The sequence below is a fragment of the Struthio camelus genome, chromosome 30 (genome assembly GCF_040807025.1).
Source record: "Struthio camelus isolate bStrCam1 chromosome 30, bStrCam1.hap1, whole genome shotgun sequence".
In the NCBI taxonomy this organism is placed as follows: domain Eukaryota; kingdom Metazoa; phylum Chordata; class Aves; order Struthioniformes; family Struthionidae; genus Struthio; species Struthio camelus.
This window is the reverse complement of record NC_090971.1, coordinates 4,101,755-4,128,363: the sequence shown is the minus strand read 5'-3', so window position 1 is coordinate 4,128,363 and position 26,609 is coordinate 4,101,755. Positions and strand designations below refer to the sequence as shown.

General features: G+C 48.5%; 2 protein-coding genes across 3 annotated transcripts in view; one reads left to right on the top strand and one right to left on the bottom strand.

The window, feature by feature from the left end:
• Positions 1-31: 31 nt before the first annotated feature.
• On the top strand, positions 32-7,643 carry RUSC1 (RUN and SH3 domain containing 1). The gene is made up of 9 exons (XM_068922299.1): positions 32-105; positions 1,603-3,195; positions 3,954-4,030; positions 4,199-4,373; positions 4,501-4,606; positions 4,707-4,753; positions 5,071-6,124; positions 6,752-6,880; positions 7,130-7,643. The coding sequence occupies exons 2-9, from the start codon at positions 1,731-1,733 to the stop codon at positions 7,296-7,298; spliced, it is 3,222 nt and encodes a 1,073-aa protein (XP_068778400.1). The 5' UTR covers positions 32-105; positions 1,603-1,730; the 3' UTR covers positions 7,299-7,643.
• Positions 7,644-9,562: 1,919 nt separating this feature from the next.
• The window catches only part of ASH1L (ASH1 like histone lysine methyltransferase), a 61,263-nt gene continuing 44,216 nt past the window's right edge, over positions 9,563-26,609 (bottom strand). Inside the window, exons 12-28 of one of the 2 annotated variants that reach the window (XM_068922256.1) lie at positions 26,424-26,570; positions 25,348-25,456; positions 25,007-25,168; positions 24,722-24,816; positions 24,324-24,481; positions 23,146-23,298; positions 22,633-22,687; positions 22,398-22,530; positions 21,669-21,917; positions 21,140-21,226; positions 20,527-20,617; positions 16,393-16,531; positions 15,636-15,808; positions 14,980-15,146; positions 13,806-13,846; positions 12,746-13,047; positions 9,563-11,833 (exon numbers count right to left, since the gene is read on the bottom strand). In XM_068922256.1, coding sequence (XP_068778357.1) covers positions 11,742-11,833; positions 12,746-13,047; positions 13,806-13,846; positions 14,980-15,146; positions 15,636-15,808; positions 16,393-16,531; positions 20,527-20,617; positions 21,140-21,226; positions 21,669-21,917; positions 22,398-22,530; positions 22,633-22,687; positions 23,146-23,298; positions 24,324-24,481; positions 24,722-24,816; positions 25,007-25,168; positions 25,348-25,456; positions 26,424-26,570 — 2,353 coding nt within the window. In that variant the 3' untranslated portion in view covers positions 9,563-11,741. The remainder of the gene's footprint in view (positions 11,834-12,745; positions 13,048-13,805; positions 13,847-14,979; positions 15,147-15,635; positions 15,809-16,392; positions 16,532-20,526; positions 20,618-21,139; positions 21,227-21,668; positions 21,918-22,397; positions 22,531-22,632; positions 22,688-23,145; positions 23,299-24,323; positions 24,482-24,721; positions 24,817-25,006; positions 25,169-25,347; positions 25,457-26,423; positions 26,571-26,609) is intronic. The other variant, XM_068922257.1, reaches the window with a different exon arrangement.

Here is a 26,609-nt window from a genome sequence, read left to right as displayed (position 1 = left end):
GCTGCGCGGGGGGGGGGCTGCGGCGGGGCGGGGCGGTGGCGGGGCCGTGGCTCCTCCCCCCCCGCCAGCCGCATTCGCCGCCCGGAGCCGCCGCAGCGCGCGGAGGTGAGCGGGGCCGGGGCCGGGGGGGGGGGGGGAGCGGCGGGGCCGGGGCGGTGGCACAAAGGATGGAGGGGCCGGAGCGCACATCTGGCTCCGGGCAGAGCCGTGAAGGCGATGGGGTGCACATCTGGCTATGGGCAGAGCCGTGAAGGTGACGGGGTGCACATCTGGCTATGGGCAGCGCTGTGAAGGTGATGCAGTGCACATCTGGCTATGGGCAGCGCTGTGAAGGCGATGGGGTGCACATCTGGCTATGGACAGCACTGTGAAGGCGATGCAGTGCACATCTGGCTCTGGACAGAGCCGTGAAGGCGATGGGGTGCACATCTGGCTATGGGCAGCACTGTGAAGGCAATGGGGTGCACATCTGGCTATGGGCAGAGCCGTGAAGGCGATGGGGTGCACATTTGGCTATGGGCAGAGCCGTGAAGGCGATGGGGTGCACATCTGGCTATGGGCAGCGATGTGAAGGCGATGGGGTGCACATCTGGCTATGGGCAGCGCTGTGAAGGCGATGGGGTGCACATCTGGCTCTGGGCAGCGCCGTGAAGGTGATGCGGTGCACATCTGGCTCTGGGCAGCGCCGTGAAGGCGATGGGGCCCACATCTGGCTCCGGGCAGCCGCAGCTGGTCCCCACGGGTGCAGGCGGGGCTGCGCAGGATGCAGGGATGGCTGCATCCCTTCCGGGGCAGCGCTCCGCAGGGCTCCTCTGCTGCCGAATCCCCTCCCAGGCGCCCGGCGGCGGCGGCGGACGAGCCGCTGGCTCCAGGCCAGGAGCAATCCCAGAAATCGGGTCGTTCCCCCCGCTTCCCCCCCACCGCTGCAGAGCTCAGCTGGGACGTGCCAGTGCCCGAGGCCAAAGCAGGGCGAGCCCGAGCTGCCCCCCCAGCGTGGGGCACGGCTTTCAGCTGGAGCAAAAGCAGGTGCCTCGGCCTGGAGGTCTCGCCTGGGGGGAGGCTGCGCTCTGGGACGTGCCGTCCTGGCTATTTGCGTCCTCCAGGTCTGAAGCGTACATCTGAGCCCAGGCCAGGGTCAAACGCCGCCTCCTACGCGGTTTTGACCTATCTGGCTAACTTTGCCCTGACCTCAGGGAGCTGCCAGCGTCGCGTTGCCTCGGCCGGAGGCCAGGAGCCTCCCTGGCTGAGGCCTCAAGGGCGTTTTCTCCTTGAGAGCCTCTCTGAGCCGCTCCCTGACTGCCGAGACCTGGCAGAGAGACTTCAGTCCTGCTGCTGCAGGCTCCCGGTCTGCCAGCACCTCCGAGCGCACTGACATCACGCTGCGGGGAGCAGCCGCCCGGTCCCCGGCCCGGGGTGGCCTGCAGCACACCCTGCCCAGCCCAGAATTTGGGGCCTCCTCTGCCAAGCAGGCCCAAGCTAAGGGGTGGAGGTGGGATGCTCACCTGGACGCATTGCCGTCTCTGGATGCAGCCGGCACCTGCCCTCCTGGCTCTCCCACCTCTGGTCGGCGCCTTCATCCTCTCCCGCTCCGTTCCCCTCCAGGTTTGTGCTGCGCGGCGCGGGCTTCCCACCCGCTCGTTGCACTCGATGTTCGCGGGGAGCTGGATGGTCTGACCCGAAGGGCTGCGGGGTTCTGCGCGGAGCTCGGGTGCTGCCCACAAGCTAGCACCATGCTGGCCCCGAAGAAAGGGCTGCTCTGCAACCTGAACCACATCCACCTGCAGCACATCTCCCTGGGGCTGCACCTCTCCCGGCACCCGGAGCTCCGGGAGACCTCCGTCCCCGTGGCTCGAGGCGACCGGACGGACTGCGGCGACTGTCGGGAGAACTGTGGGCAAGTCGATGCCAATTCCAACAATCCTTCCTTGAGGTGCCAGTGCTGCGAAGCCCACGCGCAGCCGCCCGCGAAGCTGGGCCTCCAGAACCAGACAGCTCAAGAGGATTTCCCCTGCCTGCACGCTGGGGAGGACGTGGCTTCCCCCTGTGATCCAGCTTCCACCTCCTCCTCTGTCAGTAGCTGCTCAGATTTCAGCTTGGATGACTCCCCGGTCTCGGTGTACTGCAAGGAGTTTGCGAGAGAAGAGCCCCAATACCCTGAAAATCAGCCCGACATCATTCCCATAGACGATGCCCAGGAGGACCCGCTGCTGGCTGAGCAGGGGCGGGGGTGCGATGGGGGAGACGCCAGCCTCGACCCCCGGCCGGGCGGGAGACCGGACCCCCCCCCGGCTGAGGAGACCCCCGACAGCCTCTGCAGCAGCAGCTCGCTCGACTCCCAGGACGACGAAACCTCTCCCAACACGGCGAGGCCGGCGACCCCGCAGCCTCCCCGCGGCGTCCGCGCCGACCTGGATCCCAACTGCAACACCCTCGCCGCTCCTCCCGCGCCCGGACGGTGGGATCACAACCTGAACGCCGCTCCCGAGCTGAGGCCCCGCTCCGACAGCGTCCCCCCGCCCGTGCCGCCGCGGCCGAGGAGAGGGCTGCAGCCCCCGGCCCGGCGCGAAGCCGAGCAACCAGCCCTGCCGGAGAAGCCGGCCGAGCCCGAGCCCGCCTTGGGAGAGCTCTGCAGGGACGCCGGCAAGAAGACCATCACCTCCTTCCATGAGCTTGCCCAGAAGCGGAAGAGAAACGCCGCCGGACCCGCTCTCGCCCAGGCCAGGAGCGACCGGAGCGACTGGCTGATTATATTCTCGCCCGACACGGAGCTGCCGCCTTCCAGCGAGCTCCTGTGCAGCACCGCGGGCCGGGACCCACCGCAGCTCCAGCCCCAGCTCCAGGCCAGACCTCCCGCTTCCAGGCAGAGAGAGGTGACCACTTTCAAGGAGCTCCGGTACCGCAGCGCCTTCAGCAAGCACAAGGGCCAGGCGGCGGGAGAGCAGGGGCAGCCAGCGGCGCCCGGCTGGGGGCCACCTGCACCCCCGGGCGGGCAACCGCCGGCCCCTATGGAAAGCCACCAGCCCAAGAGGAGGAAACCTCGGCCGGGGCTGCAGCCCATCGCGGAGGGACCGCCGGGCGCGGCGGAGCAAGGGGGGCCGCTGCCGCCGCCGCCGAGCCCGAGGGCGCCGGGGCCGGGCTGCAGAACGGAGGCTCCGGTGCGGCAGGCTGCCAGGGGGGGCTGGAGCTGCAAGGAGGGTAAGGCGCCTCGTCCGGCGGCTGCCGGGCCCGAGGGCATCGCCCCCGAGGGCAATTTTTCTTGCTTTTTTTTTTTTTTTTTTTTTTTTGGGCCTCCTATTTCCTGTTTTCTGCCGCTTTCGCCCCGCCAGCGGCGCCTGCGGACACTAAAGCCGGGGCGGGCCCGGCTCAGCCCGGCCCCCCCTCCCCGCCCCGCGCCGCCCTCCGCCCCACCGCCGCCGGCCCCATGGGCGAGCGCGCCCCCGGTGAGTGCCGGTGGGGGGGGTCCGCGGCTCCCCCCCCCCCCCGCGCCGGCTCCCAGCTCCTCCTCCCTCCGGTTCCTCCTCCCTCCGGTTCCTCCTCCCTCCGGTTCCTCCTCCCTCCGGTTGCTCCCCCCCCCCCGGTTACCCCCCCCCACCATCTCGGATCCCCCCCCCCCCCGGGTTCCTGCCACCCCCCGCCCCCCTCCCCGGCCCGGTTCCCCGTTCCCGGGGCCGCGGCGGCAGCTGACGCCGCTCCCTCCCCGCCCGCCGCAGCCGCCGCCGCCGCCCCGGAGCCGCCGCGCGTGTCCGACGTGCGCGGAGCCCCGCAGCGAGGCAAGTGGAAGGGCGAGGATGGGGGGGGGGAGAGGGAGGCTGAACCGGAGCCAGAACCGGAGCCGGGGCCAGAACTGGAACCGGAGCCGGAGCCGGAACCGGAACCGGAGCGGCGGTTCTGCCCGCGGGCTCGCCGCCAGCCCGGCCGCCGCCGCTCAGGTCTTTGCCCCCGTCGCCCCGCAGCCCTGCTCGTCGCCGTCAGCTCCTCCGTGGACAGGATCGTGGCCCACTTCAGCGCCGGGCGGAACCTGGTGCAGAAGGTGAGGGTCCGGCCGGGGGTGGGCGGCGGGCGGGGGGAGGTCTCGCCGGGTGGAGCGGCTCGGGGAGCACCGTGTTGTTCCGTCTGTCCGTCCGTCCCCCCCGGACGGACCCGGCTGTGGGTGCTGCCTCTCTTCTCCCTCTCTCTCTCCCCTCGCCGCCGGCCCCAGGCCCAGCTGGGCGACAGCTGGCTCAGCCCGGAGGTGGGCTACCTGCTGCTGCACACCCTGTGCCCAGCGCTCTACGCCTTGGTGGAGGACGGGCTGAAGCCGTTCCAGAAGGACGTTATCACCGGCCAGAGGAAGAACTCGCCCTGGAGCGTGGTGGAAGCCTCAGTGAAGGCAGGTGGGTGTTGGAGGGCAGCACGCCACCGGCCTCTGCAGGTCTTCTGTAGCCTGGGCCCTGCAGAACCCCACCCAGGCCCCATACCAGACCCCCGAGTGCTGATTGTCGCGTGTCACCTACTCTGCAGGCCCCAGCACCCGCTCTCTGCACTCCCTGTGCTGGCATGTGTCCAGGCTGGCCCCGCTCAGCAGCACCAGGCAACGCTTTCATGCCTTTATCCTCGGCCTTTTGAAGTAAGCATTGGTCCTCGTTGACCCAGGCTGTCCTCGCTGGGGTGGCGGGAGAGAACCGAGTCCTGAGAGCTCTGACTTGGATTCCTTTTACCTTGTTTAGCATTAAGCAACTGGAGCTGTGGATCTCTCAGCTGCAGAAGAGCCCAGGTAAGGACACCATCCCCAGAAGCCCCCCCCTACGCTGCTAGTCCTCTCCTGCTTGTGCAGAGCCAGGGTGACATTTTCCTTACCCGCTCCACACGCGCTGCTTGGCCGGGATTGCCGTAGTGGGCAGGAGCATCCTTTTGTGTGGCTGTACTACTGGACGAGGGCACAGAGTCAGGCGGGCAACTTGTGGCATCTCTGATACAACCCTCAGGAGAAGCTCTTGTCAGGCCTGCTGGGACAGACCAGCTGGTCCTGGGTGGGTTCAGTGGGCAAGGGGAGGTATCTGTCAGCTCTCCAGGGCTCTCTGTACCTTGTAGGTGTGATCTCCATGCTCTACTTTCCCACGGCCTTCTTTGCCCTGAGCCAGGGCCCTCTGCCCCACCTCGCTGATGAACTGCTGCTGCTCATCCAGCCCCTCTCAGTGCTGACTTTCCACCTCGACCTGCTCTTTGAACACCACCACCTCTCGGTGGATGTGAGGCCCTTGTCCCGTCGGCTGGAGTCGCCCCCCTGTCCTGCCCGTCGCCCCTCTCGGAGGATCGGTCCGCTCCCTGCTCAGGCCCAGGGGGTTGCGCAGCCTCGTCCGGAAGGCCAAAGCAGCGCGGAAGGAGCAAGCCTGGAGTGTGAGATCCCCCCTGGTCACCTGGGGAGGGCAGCCCCGAAAAGTGCAGAGGGAAGCACAACATCTCAGTCCCAAGCAGCTGTGCCTGGACCATTCCCCAGCCCCCAGGTGGGGGCTGCCCTACAGCAGACACTCCAGCATGTGCTGCGGTGGGGCGACCAGCTCAGTCGCACCTTCCTGGGAGCTGACAGCCCCCCTGAGAACTTCAGGCAGGGGACAGGCCCTCAGGACGCAGCGGGAGGCCTCAGCGGCTGGTGGGGCCAGCTGAGTCAGGCCTCCAGGATCTATGTTGCTCCTAGCAAGGAAGGGTTCCCCTTCATCCGATGGACAAAGCTGCGGACGGCTGCAGGAGATGCCAGCCCTGGCCAGACTGCACGACCCCAAGCCTCTGCCAGCGAGCCTAGAGGCACAGAGCTGCAGCTCCTTCAGGCCAAAGCTGTCACTGAACACCCCAGTCCAGATCCCATCAGCAGCGCTGGCAGCTCTAGGGCCTCTTCCCCTGAAGACCTCTTCCTGCCTCCTGGAGCCAGGGCATCCACCAAGCCGGCTGCTCCCGCTGCTGGAGAGAAGCTCCTCTCGGCCTCACCAGAGCCTTGCGCTAATGGAAACCAGGCGGCCCCTTCTAACCCGGCAGCCAGCAGTCCTCCTGGCCCTGAGAAGGGCGGCTGGCTGGGCCGACTCTTTGGAGCCACCTGCCCGCCTGCCAGAGGCTTCCCTCTCAGTCCTGACACCACCTCAGCTAGACCCAGGTAAGACCCGGCTTGGGGGAGCAGGCGCTGGGGGGGAATCCTGTGAAGGGAACCTGCCCTGCACCTGAAGGGTTTGTCTTCCAGGCAGCGTACAAAGAGCGCACGGGAGGCCTCGGGGGCCTCTCAGGGTGGGCTGCGCCGTCTGTAACCCAAGTTGTGCTCCTGGCCCCTGTAGCCACGCCATGGGCTTGGCACGTGGTCTGGGTGCTGCTGAGGTTGGCCATCGTGTCGCATCGGTGACTTAGAAGAACAGGAGCTCCTGGTGCATGCTCTGTGACATGTCCCCTGAACCACACGTGTCCCTTCCCAGCTCCCCAATGGCGGGAGGAAGTCATTCTGAGGAGAACGGTTGGTGACCGGTGCTTGGCCCCTGCACGTGGCACACGTGCACAAGTACCACGGCACCACTCCAAGTTACGAAGAGGAGCAAAGTATGCGGGGATAGAAACCATGGCCTTTTCCTTTGGTGGCCTCGTCTTGGCACGAAGCCCCCTCACCCGTGCACACACACAGGCCCAGGCACAGTCCCAGCAGCTTGGTGGTCATGGTCTTTTCCCCATGGTATTCTGTAGCTGGATGGGAAAAGGCTTCCCAGGCTAGCTCGTGGCTTCCTTTGCTTTACGGCAGGAGACCCTCTAGCTGGCTGTCGCCCAGCATGACCGCTCTCGCTGTGGTGATGAAGGGGGGAGCTTCGGAGAAGACCCACGCTCAAGAGCAGCCAGCGAGGGAACCGGCTGACCAGCCCCAGACCCCCAGGTGACGCAGGGCACCGCGGTGGTGGTGGTGGGGCGTGGAAAGCTGGTGGTAGGTTTCTGAGCGGGAGAAGCAGGGGGTTGTTGCCAGGTGTAGCCCGGACACCCTCCACCCTTTTTCGGTGAAGGGCTTTCCACCGCTCCTCGTGGCTAACCTGGACCTCGACTGCCCCGGCGGGGTCTGCCCCCGCTTCGGCTGAGCTGCTGGTGGCCCTGCGCCACAGGGCTGTCCCTGAGGGCTGTCGTCGTGCAGGGCGGTCCGGGCGTTGTGTGACCACACGGGCGCTGCCGTCGGCCACCTGAGCTTCCGGAAGGGGGACATCCTGCAGCTGCTTTCCACCGTGGATGAGGACTGGATTCGCTGTTGTCACGGGAGTAGCACTGGCCTAGTTCCCGTCGGCTACACCTCCCTGGTGGCCTGACGGGGCTGGAGCTGGGGCTCGCGGTCCGGCGCCGTGCGAGCATGAAGCCACCTGCCCCCCGCCGTGAGGCACCGCGGGGTGGTTTTCCCACAGCCGTGCCGGTGGGTCCCCCCGGCCCCGGTGCGGGACTTGCTCTCGCTCACGTTTGCTCAGCTGCTGCCCGTGCCGGTGCGGGAGACGGGAAGGCGCCAGCCCCCGTGCGTTACGCAGTCCCGTGTGCCGTCTGTGTGCCGCTGTCACCGCTGCCCGTGCACCATCCCAGCACTCTGTAAATAGCCGTCACCAAGGGAACAAGCTTATTCCGGGGGGGGAAAGAGCTGGGAATAAAGGTTGTGACTCACGTGTCGTCATGTGCGACTGGATCATTTTGGGTGGTGGGCTGGAAATGGCTGTGGCCCGTCCCGGCGTGGACGGCTCAGGCTGGTGCTGGGTGGGTGAGCAGCTGATCCGGCGTGAAGCTGCGGTTGGTGCTGGGGACAGGGCCGTGCGTCCCCACGGGCGGAGACGACGCTGGTGCCCACCTGCCCCCCTCCTCATCCCCGCTCCCCACCGCCTGGCCAGGCTGCCGGCCCGCCGGGGAAGGGCGCTGACTCGGTCTCGTTTCCCCCACCACGTGCTGCAGGCAAAGTGGCTTCACGGCACTGAAATGCCTCTTCTTTGGCACAGCAGCTCCCATGTCACCATCAACCCATTTGCGCAGGTGGGCTGGGTTTTAAGCCGGCAGCTGAGGCCAGCTGTGTTTGCTGCACTAAGGCCCTGCTCTTCCTGTGCCAGCTGTGAACACAGCTGCAATCGGGGGTGGGGGGGAATCCAGCATGGAAAGAGAAAATCAGAAATTAGCCCCAAAGGCCAGTGAGGCATCTGTCATGTCAGCAAGTGCCCACAGGCTCCGAAGTGCTGCAGGGAAGTCTACGCTCTTGCGCATAGCCTCAAGTAGCCGCAGCTCTTAGTTACTCTGTTCTCATTTTCAGCACGTGTGCTTGCTCGCTCGCTCTCTCGCTCGAATTTTTATTCTCAGACAAGGGATATTATATCTTAATTGGAATGTTATTTGGCTTGCCTTAAGTAGTTTGATTGACTTCCACAGATGCCTCTGGACTTTGAAAAATAGGGTCAAGTCAGCAGGAGGTGAATCCAGGTTCTTTTTAAAAAAAAAAAAAAAAATTGGGCATTTTTTAGGCACTATGATCCTTGACATGGTGTGTCTGGTTTAGAAGTAAGATAATACAGGTGTATAGGTCAGCCATGACATTTTAACGACAACACAGAGAGGCAGATTAGGAAGTGGAAGAAAAAAACCAAGTTACGTTAAAGGGGGTCATCAAGAAGCTCTTCCATTCCTCAATAGCTAATGCAAATAGATACCTACCTTACTCCCCTCAACTACTTCTAAGCCAGAGAAAGTTTAAGCCCTACAGGAAGATTTGAAAGGAGGCTATCTCATGGGTGCCTCAGAAGGTATCAGAAGAGACGCAAGGCTGAAGAAGCCTTAGAAAGGATACAAATAATTGGAAGGGACCCAAAGTTCTCAATTTCTACATCTCTCCGTTGTCGTGCTCCTTAATGTCCGGCTATGTGCCACGATACCCACGTCAGGGTTGTAGTACGAAGTCATGCTGATGCCTCCAAACAACCCAAAATACCTCTCAGTCTTTCTATCCGTCAGCACGCCTTTTCAGTGACGGTGGGGCAAACAGCTCCCTGGGGTGCAAGTCGTCTGCTTGGCGTGACTGTGACCCATCATTAGCGCTGAGGAGCGCGCTGCCTCCAAGAGCCCTGAGACCATTCGCGGTGCCTGGAGCTGACAGAGAGCACAGCATCTGCTCTCCACAGGGGCACTGGAGGTGCTGTCTCTAGCTGCCAGGGGTCTACGGTCTGGGAAACGGGCACTAAATGCATAGATTTAACGATTGACGTACCAACCTGCCATCATACACAATCGCAACTCCACAGCCCTCTGACTCCCTAGCAGTGAATACCGCAGCCTGCTGCTCCTGCTTCACTTCTGCTCCTGTCTCTCCATACACTCACTGCCATCCTCCTTTCCGCCATGGTCTGAACGGCAGCAACAGCAGCAGCAAACCATATCCTCCCCAGATGCCATCAAAGGTCAGGCAACTGGATATGCAAAAGGGAAGGGGCAACAGCCCCTTTTTCAAGAAAGATGCTGTAAGAAAGTCAGAACACGTGACAGGGGCTGTGGAGACAAAGAGGCAAGAAAAGGAAATCAAAGACATGTCAAAGAAAACCCCACAAGTCATCAATAGGAAAAGATTTTCCATTTAATACTAGACTCTCTCAGGATTGAGATGCAGGCTTTTTATGCAATTACATCCAATGTTAAAATTGGTAATACATAATTTACAAAGATTAACATCAAAACAATGATCTATTTAGATATGCTTTGTAAAAAGGAAATATATTAGCAGCATTTATTTTCAGCAATCACACAGCCTACACCCATGCAGACTAAGAGTTCATATCTATTTGCAATAATGTAGTGCTTCCTGGTCTTAAAACAGCGATCCTGGTGACACACTGGTCTTCTCATTATTATAAAATAACCGAAAAATAAAAAAAGTCATTAATTTCTACACCAGTAAGAAAAACAAGTCTTTGCACTTACCTAACATTTGATTGTCTAAAAAACATTTTGTTTAGTCTTTCAACAAAAGAAAGATAAAATGACAGAGCTAGTGTCTCGCTTCTGTACGCACTTTATTTTTTAAAAAGTTTTTAGTGTTTAACACCATTTGAGACAATGATTTCTGTTTTAAACTAAATGAGACAACTCAAGATTTTGGACATGCGATATTCCTACTACACGCACGAGTATTTTATACTCAGGGTTCCTGGTACTGTACAGTGCTTCTCTACAGTAAGAAAATATTCCAAACTATTTTCTTATTTCTTTTTTTTTTAATAAAATATTTTTTCTCAAAGGGTTTTTTCCTTTCTTTTTTTTCTTTTTAAATCAACACATAAAAGTTAATGGAATGAGTCATGTTCCACTAAGAGTAAAATAATTATAATAATAACAAGAATGTACATTAGGACAAGCTTGGTCCATTAAAAAGGAACATGTAACTACTGTATTGCTTTACATCCACGCAGCAGATATATACAACTTGGCACATTAAAAACTGTTTTTTCTTATAAGAACATCTAAAACAGGACTGTATATGCATATGTACGTCTGAAAGACAAAAAAGCAAAGCCATTTTAAAGGGGCAGTGTACTACCCCCTCCCTTTGCCACTACCTGGGACTGACCCAGAGAAAGGTGACAGCTTCGCGGCTTCATATACTGGGGAAGGTTATACGTCGCAATACCGGGGGTCCTGCTACAGCACTAGTTTATGGTACATCATGGCAATCACAATTTCATGCGGTGAGAAACCAGCGCCTTGGCTGTTGCTTTTGGGAATAATACTTTTCCTCAGGGCAGAGAGAGGGAGGGGCAAAATACACTGTCTCTTTAAGAGACGGACATTTTAAGCTGTACAATCAGAACACAAGAATAGTGTTAGCAGTTGATATATTCTACAGTTCACAACAAATACTCGCTTTGAATACTGCTTGACGGTTCATGTAGTGAAGGTTTCCTTTTTTCTTTTTTTTTTTTCTTTTTTCTTTTAACAGATTTTAATTTGCACAACACACTAGACACACAAGAACCACAGCTTATCAAAAAAACCAACAGCAATGGTGTTGTCAGGATTTGACTTGCTTTATAAAAGTTGTCTGCAGAAAAAAGTGAAAAAAATCACACCCCATCCCTCCCCCCTCCTAGACGCAGAACAAGTGCCTCAACCAACCAACTCTTCCTTACGCCAAGGTGACTGGGAAAATTTCTCCTCGCCACAGATCCAAGGTACATCTGTGCACGGGCCGGTCCACGGTGAACCTTTTGCACATTCTGGTACGTTTCTCTCTTCTTGGAACTTGTGCAAATCAGAGGCCACAACTTTAGGGCAGCCTTTATTTTTAAGCCACTGGGCCTTCACCCTCCCGTTTGGATTTCATTCACTGGCACGGGCCGTGGCGGTGCCAACAGTATCTTGTACAATCACAGGTTACTTGGTGAACATGGGGAATATCCTCATCAGAGTAAGTCAGTCCTTATCCTTCTTTACCTCCCCAGTTTTTCCTCTGAGTGGGAACAAAAATAAATTAAATTTGACCATCCTGGACAAATAACCACGAGGTTTTTCTCAGTACCTAACATCAATACAAGGCACGCCCAACAACACACACACCATAAGAGCACTGCAGAGCAGGGCAGGGCCACCTGCCAGCCCGGACATCTAAGTGCTAACTGTTTGTATATTTGTCAGTTTTCTTCTGCCGCCTTTTCCTTGGCTGGTGCACAGGAGTTGGGCTCCTGCCCTCAGTCCGTAGCAGACCTTTAGTGGACTCCAGACCACAACTTCCCCTCGTGGCATCACTTCCTGAAGCTGCTCTCCGGGATGGCGAGAGTGCGCCTCCTCAGTTTTCTTCCTGATCCTTCTTCCAGCAAGTAAGTGACATCAATAGCTGCAACAGACCACAGGCTTTTGATAAAAGAAGATGACACTACTAACAGTTTTCACAAGTCTTTCAAAGATGATTCCATCCGCAGCAACACTCACAACTCGACTGGACAACGTCCTGAGCAACCTGATCTAAGTCACTCCTGCTTTGAGTAAGGGGAGGATATTTGGACTAGATAACTTCCAAAGATCCTTCCAACCTAAATTATTCTATGAGTCTACAACTATTTTGCATTAACTCCCAGAACATGAACATGAAGCAGAAATGTGAACTACTGCTCTGAATGCAGCTCATTCTAGGTTTTAATTCTGCCTGTTACCTAAACTGTCTTTAGATTTGTCTAAGAAAAGTGTCGTAGCATGAGCATATATACACAAATCAGTTTGTGTGAAGTCTGTGCCAGCAACTGTAGCACAAGCTCTTTGAGCACCCTGGAGGGCTGAAAGGATGAGCTGTACTAAAATCTGGGTTGCTCCATCACAGCTCTATCACAGCTACTAAGGACAGTGCAGTTAAAGGTAACAACCAGTGCAACCACCGCAGCCTCATTTAATAGTTCAGACAATCCCTACTGATGTTACTTAGAACCCGATTCTTTCCAAATTCTCTTCAGTCTTTGTTTGCCCATTAAGTTTCTCAGTTGTAAAAAGGGCATGATGGGAAATATTTGTCTTGAGAAAGTCTTTGCGATTGCTAAAAATATTATCTAAAATATGGCATCTATAGTAAGAAATCTCATTCAAATTTAGTGCAAACTGCAACTGTTGCAAAGGAAAACATTAGCGTGGAGAAAACTAATTATTAACAACGTCCACTATCAATGCAGTCAGATAAAAGCATTTATTTTATCAACATGGTCTGCATCAAACTAAAAACAAAGACATGCTATTGTGTAACCATAGCATAAAGTCTCACCATTTTTCCCTGGGATTTTCTCTAAGAGGTTTAGCAGAATTTGATTAAGTCTCTCTCTCTGCATATGCCGCCTTTCCTCTGGAGTGCACAGCTGCCTTGTGACAGAATTACTCTCTTCCACCTTTTTATCAGTTTCACACGTCTCACTAGAGACTGCCTCTTTTTCTGGCTCTTCTAGGCTAGGCATCTCACTTGAAGTCTGCTCTTGGTTTCCTAATACATCCTCAATAAGTGGAAGAGAATCTTCTTCTTGGTTTAAGTCTTTGATCTGTGGTTTTGAGCGATCTGTTTTCCAGGATGATCTAGCAGGAAAAGAAGGGTTTAAATACCACAGTTTTTCAGACACTCACCTGAAAGGCCAACTATCAGTGAGTCAAGGATTCCTCAACAGGTAGGAGACTTCCGAAATCTCAGTAATTTGACTTTAAAAGAGACGTATCTCTAAAGGGAAAACATGCATTCAAACTCACCAGTAACAATCTATGAAAGGCTAAGCGCCCATAGCCTCATTTGCATAATGTCAAATGCAGCCTTTAAAAAACAAATTCCTTTTTTATTTCAATTTGTAAAGATTTTTGCTCTCCAAAATATTTGAGCTCAGTACCTACTGGTGTTTTTTTCTGCAACTGTCATGGCTCCTGATGGGTATTTTTAAATTCTGTAACAGAACTGAGAGAATGCATTGGCCCGGGTTCTTATTTCAATGCAAGCACGGCCAATCTATTTAGGGATCTCTCTTCTGGCAGGAAGTCTGGATACTCCTGTGCTGGGCCCTGGCATCTCCCACACTCAGCTACTTCTGCTGACTTTCAGAATGCTTTCTCTATTCTTCCTTAGGTATATTTTTAAGGAACATCAAGGCTGGTTCTCCATTCTCTCCCTTCTTTCTCCTTGCCTCTCAATTCCTTCTAATCTCTTTGAAAGTTCAGAGGACTGCTTTAAATAATTTAGATTTATAACTTCTATAGCACCCAGGGAAAATAGGCAGGAAACAACAGACACTTAGCAAACAAACAGGACTATCTCATCTCTTGTCAACAATCTGGTACGTAAGACTCACCTGCCTCCATTTCTCTTGTAGTTGTCTGGTACGTAATGAGGCTACAACAACAGCAAAGATTTTATGGTTAACGTCAAATACAATTCACAGTGGAAGAAAATGGCCTATCTGATATTCTGGAAGTATCAATATGTGACTCTCTTATCTTGATACTTTGGAAATACCAGTGCACGGCTGGTGTATCTCGCACACTGGACTTCATAAATTTCAAGCCACAGATCATTACGACAAAAGTCATCTTTACTTTCCCCACAGCAGAAGTTTGGTCCCATCTCTAAACTCAGCACAAAATTTCTCTGTTTCCAAGAAGAAAAGTGCTTACTTGCTAAAGATTTGCCATGCCTATTACCTCTGCGCTCAGAGGCAAAGTGGCTGCCCCTGCCATGGAGAAGGATGTATACATGAAGAGCTGCTGCTTCCATGGAGTAGGGGAAAACAAGACAGTGAAATGAGCAGCTATTCAGGTGGAGGATGGCAAGGGAACCTGCACTGCATGATCTGGCTCCTGATCTGGCTCTGGTTTTTCGATTAGATATACCATGTTCAGTGATGATTATATACCAAATAAGCAGTACGTAATTTTGATAGAGCAAGGAAATAGAAATAGGAAAACACTGCTTTTCTGTACCGGGAACCACTATTCAAAGGTACTGCTGAAAGCTATTTTTAAGCAAAGTTTATCAACAACATGGAGCAATTATATCAAAGGAAAAGAAGCCTAAAACAGACAGGGTAACAAACTCACATTCGACTATGTTCTGTGAATATATGAAACTGAAACAGAAAATTATTTTGCAGCTGCAGAATTGCTACCTAAAAGTGAATTAAGAGGTTTCCTCCAGTCAGGAATGACTTAACTGAAATTAGCATTAGAATTAGCATTTAGAATTCTGTCAGAAACCACGATCTCCAGACTTGCACATCACCATCTATTCAACATCTATTTCATTTGTTCAGCGTCTACTTGCCTTACTTCTGACTACTCTCCGTCTACACTCAATTTTTCTCCCCCAGTTTTCTTTCTAGCCAACTTTTCATCCAGTCTGTGTACGCTTACATGTCAGCTTCCGTAGGTTTACCAAGCTTCATTGAGAAATAGAGCGCCAGGGACTTTCCAAGAATATGTCCGAGTCTTCTTGTAAGCAGTAAGGAAGCTACTAGAAGAAATACTTACTGAAAAGTCCCTCTTGGGTGTGAGTTTCTTGGGGAAGTGGTCAAAGGCATAGGACTTGGTGCAGACAGGATAACGATTCCGGTGGATCTTGTAGAAGAGATGAGCTGATTTATCAAGGCGGTAATCACAAATGTACACATCCTGCTCCTTCACCCCTTTAGGCCTCCCTGCAGATTCAAAACAAAGCATGCTGGCAATGTTAATCAGATTCAAGAGAAAATGCACGGTATACCAGAACAAGGACAACCCATACGGCGTCAGAGAAACGGGGGCTGGGAGCTGTTAAGTGGAACGGCAGATACCCTTGTTCCCCTCGATCCAGAATCCTAACTGTGGACATACTTCTATTTCAATCTAGGAGGAAAACCCATATACTCTAATTAAATAATCACCCAAGTTTTACAAAAAATAATTCTCACTGACATCACTTTCTCTTCCTTGCCTGCCACAATCCCACCCTGCTGCTGTCTCCTCACCACTGGGCCTCTTGCAACAGAACTGCCTGTCCCAGCGATAAAGCAATACTGCCTCCTCAGCCCTGATACCCTGTAAGCATCGGCCACTGCTTTCTTGCAGTGGTAACCATTTTAGCATACCTCCACGTTTATTAGAAAGATGAGTTTCATTTAGTTTTTCATCCTATTAAGCTTACTTACCTTTGCAGTAGGTGTACAGGTCCAGAACACAGCATGTTCCCACCACAGCCTCTAAGGGGATAATTTCATACAGCGGCACCCGGAAGAGCTCATTGTGATAAAACTTTCGAGAAGGGGAATGATGTGTTTCGTGTGGACGGAAATAATGATGACCAAATGCAAACCGTTCCTCTCTGTTAGAAGGTGTGTAGGTAAGAGAAAGAGAGAAACAGACAAAAAAAGAGACTATTTCTGTGATACAATTTTATTTAACGCCCTCCATTTATCTTCAAATTATCTATCCTACATTCTTGCAATGACTGTGATGAAAGGTAAAGTAACAGGAGTATCACACGCTCAACTTTACCCCTTCAGGAAGTGGAAACATTCCTAGTCTGATTTTTTATGAACATATCAGACTTACTATAGTGCTGTCTGTGGGGCATGTGCACTTAATCATGTTACAAGGGCTTAACAAGTCAGTGATGATTAGCTGAGCCACTTCAGCTGTCAGTGTGCATTCTCAGCCTATTCCAACAGTGAAGAAAATACAGGTATTTAAATGTCTTATTCCTTGCTTAAACTTCTAACCTTTTATGTTCACAGTTGTGGAGTACATGCAGAGATAAGTGGGAAATCATGAAGCTTTTGTAACTTAACCGTGTTCAGCCCTATATCCATAACCTATGGACTGCAAGACTTCCACAAAAATTACTGTTTTGACAGGTAGGTGCTGCTGTAAGGAATGTCTCAAATTCAAAAGATGCCTTGAACATACTTCTCATTTTTCCAGAGTTTTTCAATGCGGAAAATATCGAGTTTCTCCCTGTTGATGTGGGACAGCAGCCGATATGACTGCCGGACAGGGTGTCCATCTGGAGTTCTGCGGCTGTCTCTCATCAGGTAAACACAATCACCTGGCAATAGGCACAAAATACACACCTGTAAAGAACTTCTCATGAGTCCAGCACACCAAAAATAGAGGAGAAACTGGTTTCATTAAAAGTAACATGAGAGAGCTACCTAATGTTGAATTCTAAAGAGTAAGGCAAAACCAATGCAGAGCCAGTAAAAGGAGAAAAGGTTACCTTGATCATTTAGGAAAACTTTACCAACAAAGAAGTAAACATAACTTGAATTGTATGCCAAGAATGCAGATACAAACATGAAATAAATCAAGATAAATTAGGATAGACAGCAGGATACGTGACAAAATAAGTTTGATTAGGAAAATATGTACAAATCAGTGATAGCTGCAATGTTCAAAGAATACACCTTTCTTTATTGGTTTAGAGAGACGACACTTAGAAAAAAGGTTATTATTACGAAAATAAATCATTGACCAAAAAGTCCTAAGCCTTTCATTATTCCAGCAGAACTCAAACACAAGTTAGAGCTCATGAAAGGCACACAGGACTCAGGAAAGAAAAGGAATCAACATGGGCTGAACAAAATGACATTCTCTATCATTAAGAAAGCCTTTCCTAAGTGCAACCCCTGAACAGTCCCTGAACTTCTGTGAAATTAAGCAGGAATTAACTGCTTAATTTCTCTTCTCTGATCTGGGAAACGAGGTTAAAAGTACTTCCTCTCTGCCCCCAGACTTGATGGCCGTTCCCATTTATAGAGTACACCTTTGTGACAATCACTATCACTTAATAAGGTGAAGGCACACTGCTCCATTCAGAAAGCCTTTGGAGGATGCTGCTATAGTACGCAGAGGTGCTGACGGTCTTTGCCTCATTTTCCCCTTTGGGGACACAGCTTTAATCAGTGATGGTCACAAAGACCTGAAGAGTCTCAGAGGGAGAAGGCTAGTGAAACTCAAAGTACTACCCAAAATGCCGTCAGACTTTTGTATGTAGTATTTTAAAATCACTTCCATCTGTTCTGTGACCTATTTCACAATAAACAAAAAACTGGGAGGCCCCAAGTCATGAAAACCTTAGAATATCTACCCTGGTAAGATCAAAGGCCATTTAGCTTAATATTCTAGCTACAAAAGCGACCAGCAGCACACGCTTAGGAGAAAAAAGCATAAGAATAAGGCATGCACAGGAAAAGCCTTCCTATGGTATGCCCTTCAGGCTTCCTTTAATCTGTGTTTTAAGGACTTCTAGAGCTAGAGGCTACAGCTGGACCACTGTGCTTAAATAGGCAGAGATTAATCCTTCCTCCAAGAATTTGTCTAATTTTTTTGGAACCATTTATATTCTTGACCTCCTCAACATCCTGTGGTAATACTTTTTGCAATTTAATTATGATCTTGTGAAAAATACTTCTTATTGTTTAAATACGTTGCCTGCTAATTTCCTTGGTTGTTCCCTAATTTCTGCATCATTGCATTTCTCTGTGTCTTTCACAATTTCACAGACCTTTACCATATCACCTCTCCAAGTCATCTATATCGTCTATGTTAACAAAGACGTTTCATATCTGATTATCCTTGTCATCGTGCTTATTTTTCTCAGTTTTAAGGTACTTCTTTTGAGATGGGATGACAAAAACAGTACGCAGCGTGCAAGAGAGAGATACACCGTAAGATTACAGAACGGCAAGATTACTTTTCCTGTTTTATTTTCTGCTTTTTTTGTATTAATTTATTAAAACATTCAGTTTGCCTTTTTGATTCATGCTGAGCATTTATTTTATGTTTCCTTTAAATTGTGATGACTCCAATTTTTTTTTCCCTGAATGCATACCTATTTTTGAGTATCTCTATTTTCTATGTACATTACTTTTATTTAATTAGCAGGTTTAGTATCTACTACTTCCCACAGCTTAGTCAAAATACGGTAGGGAACTATCAAGTGCAGTCTGTTGTCTAAGGTTCACAAAGATCTCGGTTTTGTTATCCCTTGGCTTCTAGCCAAATTTAGGATTAAAATGAAGGAAGTGCAATTATATTTTCTTAAATATCATCTCATTTACCAAATTTGTATTTGCTCCAAGGTGCTCCTAAAGGCTCCTCATACACAAAAATTGTTTTGAGGTTTTACACTGTCACACATCACTGTAAAAATGGAGTACAATACACTGTGCTACTTCAAGAAGTTCTGATTTAAAACAGAGAGGTGACAAGGGCCATGAAGCCAGCTTGTAAATTTTCTGGTATACTGGGATCCCTATCAAACAAATAGATGATACAGTTTTATAAAGGACAGTTTGCAGAGTTTTATTCCAGCTAGACTAAGTAAAAAAGGAAGTGAAGACAAATTGACATAGGCTTACATATATGCTAGCAGAGTGCAAGCTCTTCACGGATTCAGTGTGTATCTGCTGGTGAGCAGCCCACACTCACCCATCTTATTTAGCTATTCTTACTATCTCAACTAATGCTGGGATAGTATTACTAGTGGGATAAAAACATCTGCATTCCATTAGGTTAAGGAATACTTTTAAGGAACCCTCCTCCCCAATTTCTTTTAAAGACTCCTAGAGAAAAAAAGTAAGGTACATGCTGAGAGAGGCTGCTGTCCCCAAGCAGAACACCTGGATGCAAATAAAAATGCTAATTTTGTTGTTGTTAATGTTTTAAATGAATAAAGTTGAGTTTAAACGATTATTAAAGCTACTTTCAGTCCTTCTCTCCTTATTGTACCTGACTAATAAAAGCGTATTCAGAAAGAAATGAGCACAGATGCTTTAAAGTGAAAAGAGAATCCTTCTCCATGGTAATACGTCCTACCTGCCAGAGGGAAACTGATCACCAGGATCTGGGATAAGGAAGGAATTTAAATTCTTCAGTTAGACCAGCACAGAATCCACACAGCACAGAGTGAAAGGGTTTCACTCTTTCTATTGTAGACCTTTATTACTTGCTAGGACCTTTTGGGTATACACCTTGCTTAAATCTATTCCTTGTAACTGCAGAGGTATTTGGTGGCTACCATTGGCCACCAGTTTAGTCTCTTTTGTTCTCTGCCAGTAGTACACGGAGTTTAGTCACCTAAGGACTGATAAAACTTGTCTAAGTCACCACAATCAAATTAGAGGAATGTGGGTGAAATATAATGGGCCATCACAAAAATGACCTCCGTGATATAAATAAGACTGAATGCTGCCACAAAAAACAGCTAAAACATAATTCATTGAAATAGAGACCCTAAAAGCAAGCTCAGATACAACCCTAGAGTGCCAGCATTTCGCTGTCAGGGAACCCAACAAAAAAACAAGAAATGAGAAAACCAAATGGCTGAACTACAGACAAGACAGACCATGCAGAGCAACAATGAAAAATGATGCTGGAATGTGAATTCTAGAATCCCGCAGAGAAGATAAAGAATGCAGTGTTCCTCGATTCCTTTTTTTTTTTTTTTTTTGCTTCAACTAATTCTCCACTTTCCTGAAGATGCTCCCATTCCCTTTAACAAACATACCAACTGGTTTTACTCATTCTTGAGCAGTTCTCTTAAATACTGTATTGGCCTCTTTCTAACCTTGTATGCATCTGTAGGATGAAATTTAGAAAAAAAAAAAAAAACCATCAGTGAGGTATGAGGCTATGTAGCTGTCTCAAGACGACTCAGGGTTCCGAAGCAGTGACTAGAATAGCCTTTAAGGAATAAATAGACACTATGCTGGATGGGGTAATGACCGTTTTATACTGAAATCCTGAAGACCAAATAGCCTTCGCTGCCTTTGCTTCTAACTGTTAACTACGTGAAGCTGGCTCAGCATCCTCCCCCTCTGGCCAGAAAGAGACTCTCCTCTCTGCTAAAGGTAATTAATGTTTCTTCATCAACCAGCCTGTGAGAACTCGTGTTCATCACTATGTGTCACTCCCATAATAGCAAAGAGTGCAGTTTTCTACTTGTAAAAAGATAAAAGCACTTGAAACAAGGTGACACCAGAAGTCTCTGTATATTCTTTTCGGATGGAAATCATGGGAGTCACCAGAGTAAGAACATACCTTGGCGCAGCAGCAGATCATCCCGTAACAAACATATATAATAAACACAGCCAGGCTGGGCATAATGGGGACGAGGAATCATAGGAACCTCCTGGAGGGGGAAAAAAAAAAAAGAAAAAGGAAGGAAATGATGAGATTGTCACCATAATCAGTGCAGAACTGGGACTGATATCCTTTTGGAAATATGCAGAAGAAACGGATACAGAATAAGAAATGACACTTAATGTAATTGAATACAATACAAGGGGGCCACACTACAAAGTGAGAATCTCACAGTAGCCTTGCCAATCTCTTCAGCTTTGGTAAAAAGAAGACACTTTTACCAGCATACTCTTGTTCCTAACCTGGTGCTGGCTTGATTAAAGTCGTTGCTGACAAATCTAGGATGAACTGCTTCAGAAATTTACTTTCTGCCTTTCTTACTTCAAGGGAGAAGCTAAGCCTATGAACTGAGTCCACTCTATTTTGCAAGCAACAACAAAGCTGAGAACAGCAGCTATTCATTCATTAACTCAGGATACTAATTATACTAGCTAGCTGACAGACACAATAAATATAAATGCAAGAGCTGCTTCCGTTTGTCACTGTAATGAGGAAGAGGTTTTTTTCATACCCTGTTCACAGATCGAGGCTCACACTGCTCACATAAGTAGTGTTCAACATCGGAATTCACACCCATACAGTCACAGTGCTGCCAGACCTAGAAGAGTAGAAATATCCCAATTATAAAGATCTGAGATTTATTTTATTTACAAATTACGTTCTCAAAAACACGAAGGAGAGCATGAAAACAAGCTTCCCAAAGACAACGTGAGGCTTTCGTTGAACTTTTTCAAGCTGTGCCAGAAGAAAGACAAGATTTCTATGCGCTTGTTTGTCTATAAACACATAATTCTTGAAATTCTGCTTGTCTATAGACAGGAGCTGCTGGCAGTTTCAGAAAAGTACTAGCTCCTCTATACAGACACGCTAATTGCATCTCCTCTATCAAAACAGCATCTCTTGACTCTTTTGGAGAGGAAAGGAAGATCTGAAGAAGTGATATAGGCTATCAATTATGTAGAAGCTGCTGGCATAAGTTCTCCTGGTTATGCAGAAGGTAAAAAGAGCGCTAGGCTCCATTCTGTTTCCCTCTGCCTTACCATGCACTTTTCACACTGGATCATGAGTCCTTCATCTTTGTAAAGGCCACAAATGCAGCGGATCACATCTTCATCCTTCTCATGCCCATTTTCTTTTTCACAGACAGATGTCTCACTGCTGTCAGCTTCACTCGCTGTTTCTCCCACAATTTCATCAATTTGGGCAGATGCCTCATGGCGAGCATTATAATACGCTTTTCGTAGCCGGCATACATCACGCCCAGTTGGAGACTTTCTGCCATAATACTTCTGAACAAAAACAAAACAAAGAAACAAAAAACCTTCTTTTGCACGTTCCATGATTGTGGTGCAATACGTCTGTCTGTATATTTTGCTAAAGCTGCATCTACCAAGATAGTACATGCCTGTCCATCTACCTCCTTACGTTGAATAGCAGGTCCATGCATCTTACATAGATCCATATGACACTGAAAAACAATGTATTTCTTTCAAAAAGCACTGGAATTTCCTTAGGTAAGCTATTCATGCATGCTACTCACCTTCTGTTTGTCTGATTTAAGGCAACCGAAAAACATGAAGAGCAAGCTGAAGCACATAGATTGTTATAAAAGTCTGTTTCTCAGAAAAGCATTATATCAGAGGTTCTCTCCTTCAAAAATATTTTCCCTCTTTCATTGCTGGAAGAAACTTTGTCAGCAAGAGTAATAAATTAGGACATGACCTCAGCTGTTGTTTCTGCAACAGCTTTAGGGCCAGGAAGAGCCTCACCTCTGCATTCCGGAAGACCTTCAGCATGTCCCCATCAAAAGCTTCCACAGTTTTATAATAGCCAGTCAGGATCTGTTTCTCAATTGTAGCAAGGTCCAATGGATCAGAGATCTTTTCATAATAGTCCGCGTTTCTAAAGTCAGGATGTACGGAGAACGTCATTTTCACCAATGCTTCAAAGCTATGCAAAGCCATTATAGAAAACTATGGGTGGCTCTGAGAAGCAAGTACTTACTTTTTCTTTGGGGGTAGGTTCAGGAGCGGAGCTGCAAGAGCCTGCCTGGAGGAATCTGTAATGGGAGCACACAGTTTAGTGGCGTTTACTTCAGTAAAACTCGAAAAGAGAAGTAACTAAAAACTTTCAACCTATATCAAAATGGCTTGTTTACTCTCTGAGGCACAGAGAATTGAAATGCTTTTGCATTTTAAGAAGCTGGTTGTTGTACTCTGACTACATACACCAAAATGGAGGATAGCTCACTTGCAATTCTGAGAATTGTAGCACTTTGCCGAATCAGTGAAAAAACAATTTAGTAGGACAGAAACATCTGCGGACCCTAGTGGTAGAGGAAGGGGTTGCAGATAAAGCGAAGAGATTACCAGTAGCAAGAGAAAGGAAAAAAAGGAAAGGGTTATTTAAAGTCCTGAAATAAACTCATTAAAAAAATATTTTCTACTCAGAGGGTCCATTGTTCCAGATCGTTGAAAAAGTCTCCATGTAGATTTTTTAGGAAACTGCCACATTCACCTTTATATGATATAATGCTATCACATATTTCCTTGAAGATTTGCGCTAGGCGGGCAGCACGAGCCACTTCAATGTTCTCTTCAGCTGCAGCCAAGCGTCGCGTTCTCACAGAGCGGGAGGTCTGAAGAGCTGAGAACTGGGTCATGAAGACGTCTGAAACAGGGCAACAAAGAATTATCTCTAAACAAAAATTTAGTTCAAGGTCAAATTAAAGCGCCTACTCCAATCCAGCAATTCCACCACCAACTATAGCCAATTAAAATTAACATTTTTTTCTAAGCTCCAATAAAAGTAAAAGTTTATATTCACAAGAATGGTCTGACTGTTTAGAGCTCATCTAAATGGCTAAGCTGGGTATCAAATTATTTTATGCTGCTGGACCAAACACAGCGTATCATTGAATTCACCCAAGTATTCACTTCCCAACTTCCGATATAGCTGAGGCTGGGGACCAAATGCTGCACGGCTGTGACGATTACAGTCCTCCGAACAGAGTGCTATTCTGGAGCAGGATTAACAACCTTTCTTTGGATAGTCATATTTTGTCCCATTCCCATAACTGACTGCATGCCAAAAAAACCTTCATTCTCTAAAGGCCTGAAATCCTTTGAGTTATGAGGATAAATGACAGTTTTCAAAGTGAGGGCAACTGTTGCTGGCCTAGAGATACAGAAAGCAGAAAACAGCTCTTCTCCTTAAGGGTCCAATCCTGCAAGGTGTTAAATACCATCCTCCTCCTCCTCTGATAAATCACTCTTGGTGAAAAGTGAGAAATGGCAACTTCTACCAGGAGCTGAGAGACATCAGGGCCTGCCAGAGGAACACAAACGAATCTAGCAATTAGACAAATGGTCTATATATTACAAACTTCTAGTTCTCAAGAAAAGAGCATCAGGTGTTTCAGAGGAATTTGCAGAATCCCATAATGCAAAAAATAGAGTACACTGAGAGAGTTTCTGCCTTACCCTGCTATGTAAAGACATGGACATACATACACATACATATTTATATGCATTTTTATGTACAGCATTCCCTATACGTATTACAAAAGGTATATGGGCCTTGTAGTAACTTTACATTTAATTTACATAGAGAACTTGCTTAAATTCTTTATGGATATGTCATATAGGTTCTCAAAGGAAAAACATAGCAACCTGAACAATCTGTGTTGGCCTCACCAGATTTGATGTTGCCATCATCCCGACAGATTCCATTCCAGCGGTTGTATAATGATGCAGTATGGATATTGTCACTGACATGCTTCACTTCCTCTTGTTTTTGTCGAATCTTCTCCCAGTTTCGTACCAGAAATACATGGTGTTTTAGCACAAAGTTCCTACAGGAATAAAAAAGCATTCAAGAATCATCTTCTTTCTCTAAGACTAATATCTCAATGTGGAGAAAAAGGTAAACATTCAGAGGTACAGCAGAGAGGGATCCCACCCTAACTGGCTATGGAAGAACTGAGAATTCAATCAGCCATTCCATGATGCCCTGTCTTATAGGAAAAATAATTTCTTTTCCGTATGTGCCCAACTCTGCATTTCTGAGGAAAAACACAGAGATCATTCCTTACCTTTCTCTGTTAGACATGGGCTTCATCTGAAGCTGGGGTGTTAGCCTTGTTGGTGTGTTCACGCTTTCACTAGGTTCCTCTGGCACGTGACCCCTCTGAAATACAGATAATTCTGACAGACAGGAAAAACTGTGCCAAGAACTTAGCAGAGCGGGAATTTCTGAGATAGAACCTGTAGTATTTCTTCAAAGTTTAAAATATACAAATACACGCTTTTTGGTCTGTTGGCACAAACTGATTTCCTATTAACCTTTATCCATTAAATAAGCTGGCATCAGTACTTACTCTCTTCTTTAGTTTGTGCTTTGACTTCCGTTTCTCTTTCGACCGTCCAGGCCTTCTGTGGGTGGTCACAGGTTGATTGCTTTTGCTTGAAAGTCCATTCATTCGCTGACTCTTACCCCCAATTATTCCTCTGCATTTGTCAAAACCACACTTGCAGAGTTGCTTGGGAAAAAAAGAGAGATCATTTTAATTTAAATGTTTTGATTTTTATTTATCTGTCAATATTATTAAGCCTCTCTTCAGTCAAATATAACAGAGCAGGTATCGTTAATCACCCTTCAACTCTACAGAACTGTTTGTCCTTGGTGAGTTTCATCAGTGTCTTGTATTGTGATCCTTACCTGTTTTTCAACATTAAATGAGTGAAAATTGTAGTCATAAGTCAATTCAGTACCAGCGGGCATGTCTTTCAGAGCATACAATCCAATCCGGTAAACACCATTAACAGACCTGCAGAGAAAATATAATAACATATTCCCAACATTTAACAAGAACATTGTCTTTGCCCATACAGTAGAAGTGCTAGAGACAGGAAGCAACACTTCTGGTGCACCCTGGATTAAGCTTTTTCTTCATTTCTACCACTCTCTTATTTCTCTCTCTTACAACAGACTTTGAAACACAGTAAAACGAGCATTGGGCACACTCCTGTACACAGAGTACTGTGTTTACAAAGAGCAGGAAGTTGTGCTTCAAATATAGAAGTTACAAACTACATTATCTCTCAAGACAGATCTACTTTTCAATCGCCAAGAACTGAACCTCATACCTCATTTCACAAAATACATTAAAATTTACTAGCTCTCTAATTCTTTTACTTATTTTGTGTTGGATTTTAATATTTAAAACCTGATTAGTACTGCTTAAAACCACTAGAATTATCCACAAATTGCAAGCTCTCTTGTTGCACTACCAAAACAGCTGATTTCTATTATGCCCATCTGCTATTTCACTGCAAGTCACTCACTACAGATCTCTCAGAACCACTTCTTAACTAGTCCGGCACTGGATTTCTTCTGATAACACAGTACTGAGGTGACACAGGGTATGCTGAAATGAGAATATTCCACTGTTTGCCTGCTTTAAAAATATATTTGAGCTGCCGGAAGGAAAGAATATGCACATAGATTATGTTATGGCATCATCTAGGCTTCAACATTTATTGCAGGTTAACAGTATGACAAACAAAAATGCTGGATTTTCCTTGCCAGAAAACTTAGATCCTGCCTCCAAAACGTCCACTACTTGAAAACATTACAGTACTTATCCTATGCAATGCAAGTATGATAGCTAACACTTTTTATTCTGTTCAACTTGCTTCTCCCTATTTTTAGATCAGTTTCTTTCAGGTGATCTGGCTATCTGCATTTTAGTCACTGGTATACCACTGTCCCAGCAAACAGAATATTTTTCTTACCATTTCTGCATCTCACAGTTAGGATTACAGCTGTGGTTGATAAAACGAGCCTCGTTGCCCATACGATAGCTATCTATCACCATTCCACTGTCTAAATTCAGGCAGTAATGATCACTGTGATTGTGGTACTGTTCAATCATCCGGTTCCTAGGAAGCAACACAGGAAAGTTATTTGTGATTCTGCTT

What these genes read in the sequence shown, in the direction of transcription:
- RUSC1 (XM_068922299.1), top strand. Translation starts at nt 1,731, where the DNA reads ATGCTGGCCCCGAAGAAAGGGCTGCTCTGCAACCTGAACCACATCCAC. An exon ending in GGGCTGGAGCTGCAAGGAGG is followed by an intron (nt 3,196 to 3,953) that starts GTAAGGCGCCTC and finishes GTCGCCCCGCAG; the next exon opens with CCCTGCTCGTCGCCGTCAGC. An exon ending in TCAGCTGCAGAAGAGCCCAG is followed by an intron (nt 4,754 to 5,070) that starts GTAAGGACACCA and finishes TGTACCTTGTAG; the next exon opens with GTGTGATCTCCATGCTCTAC.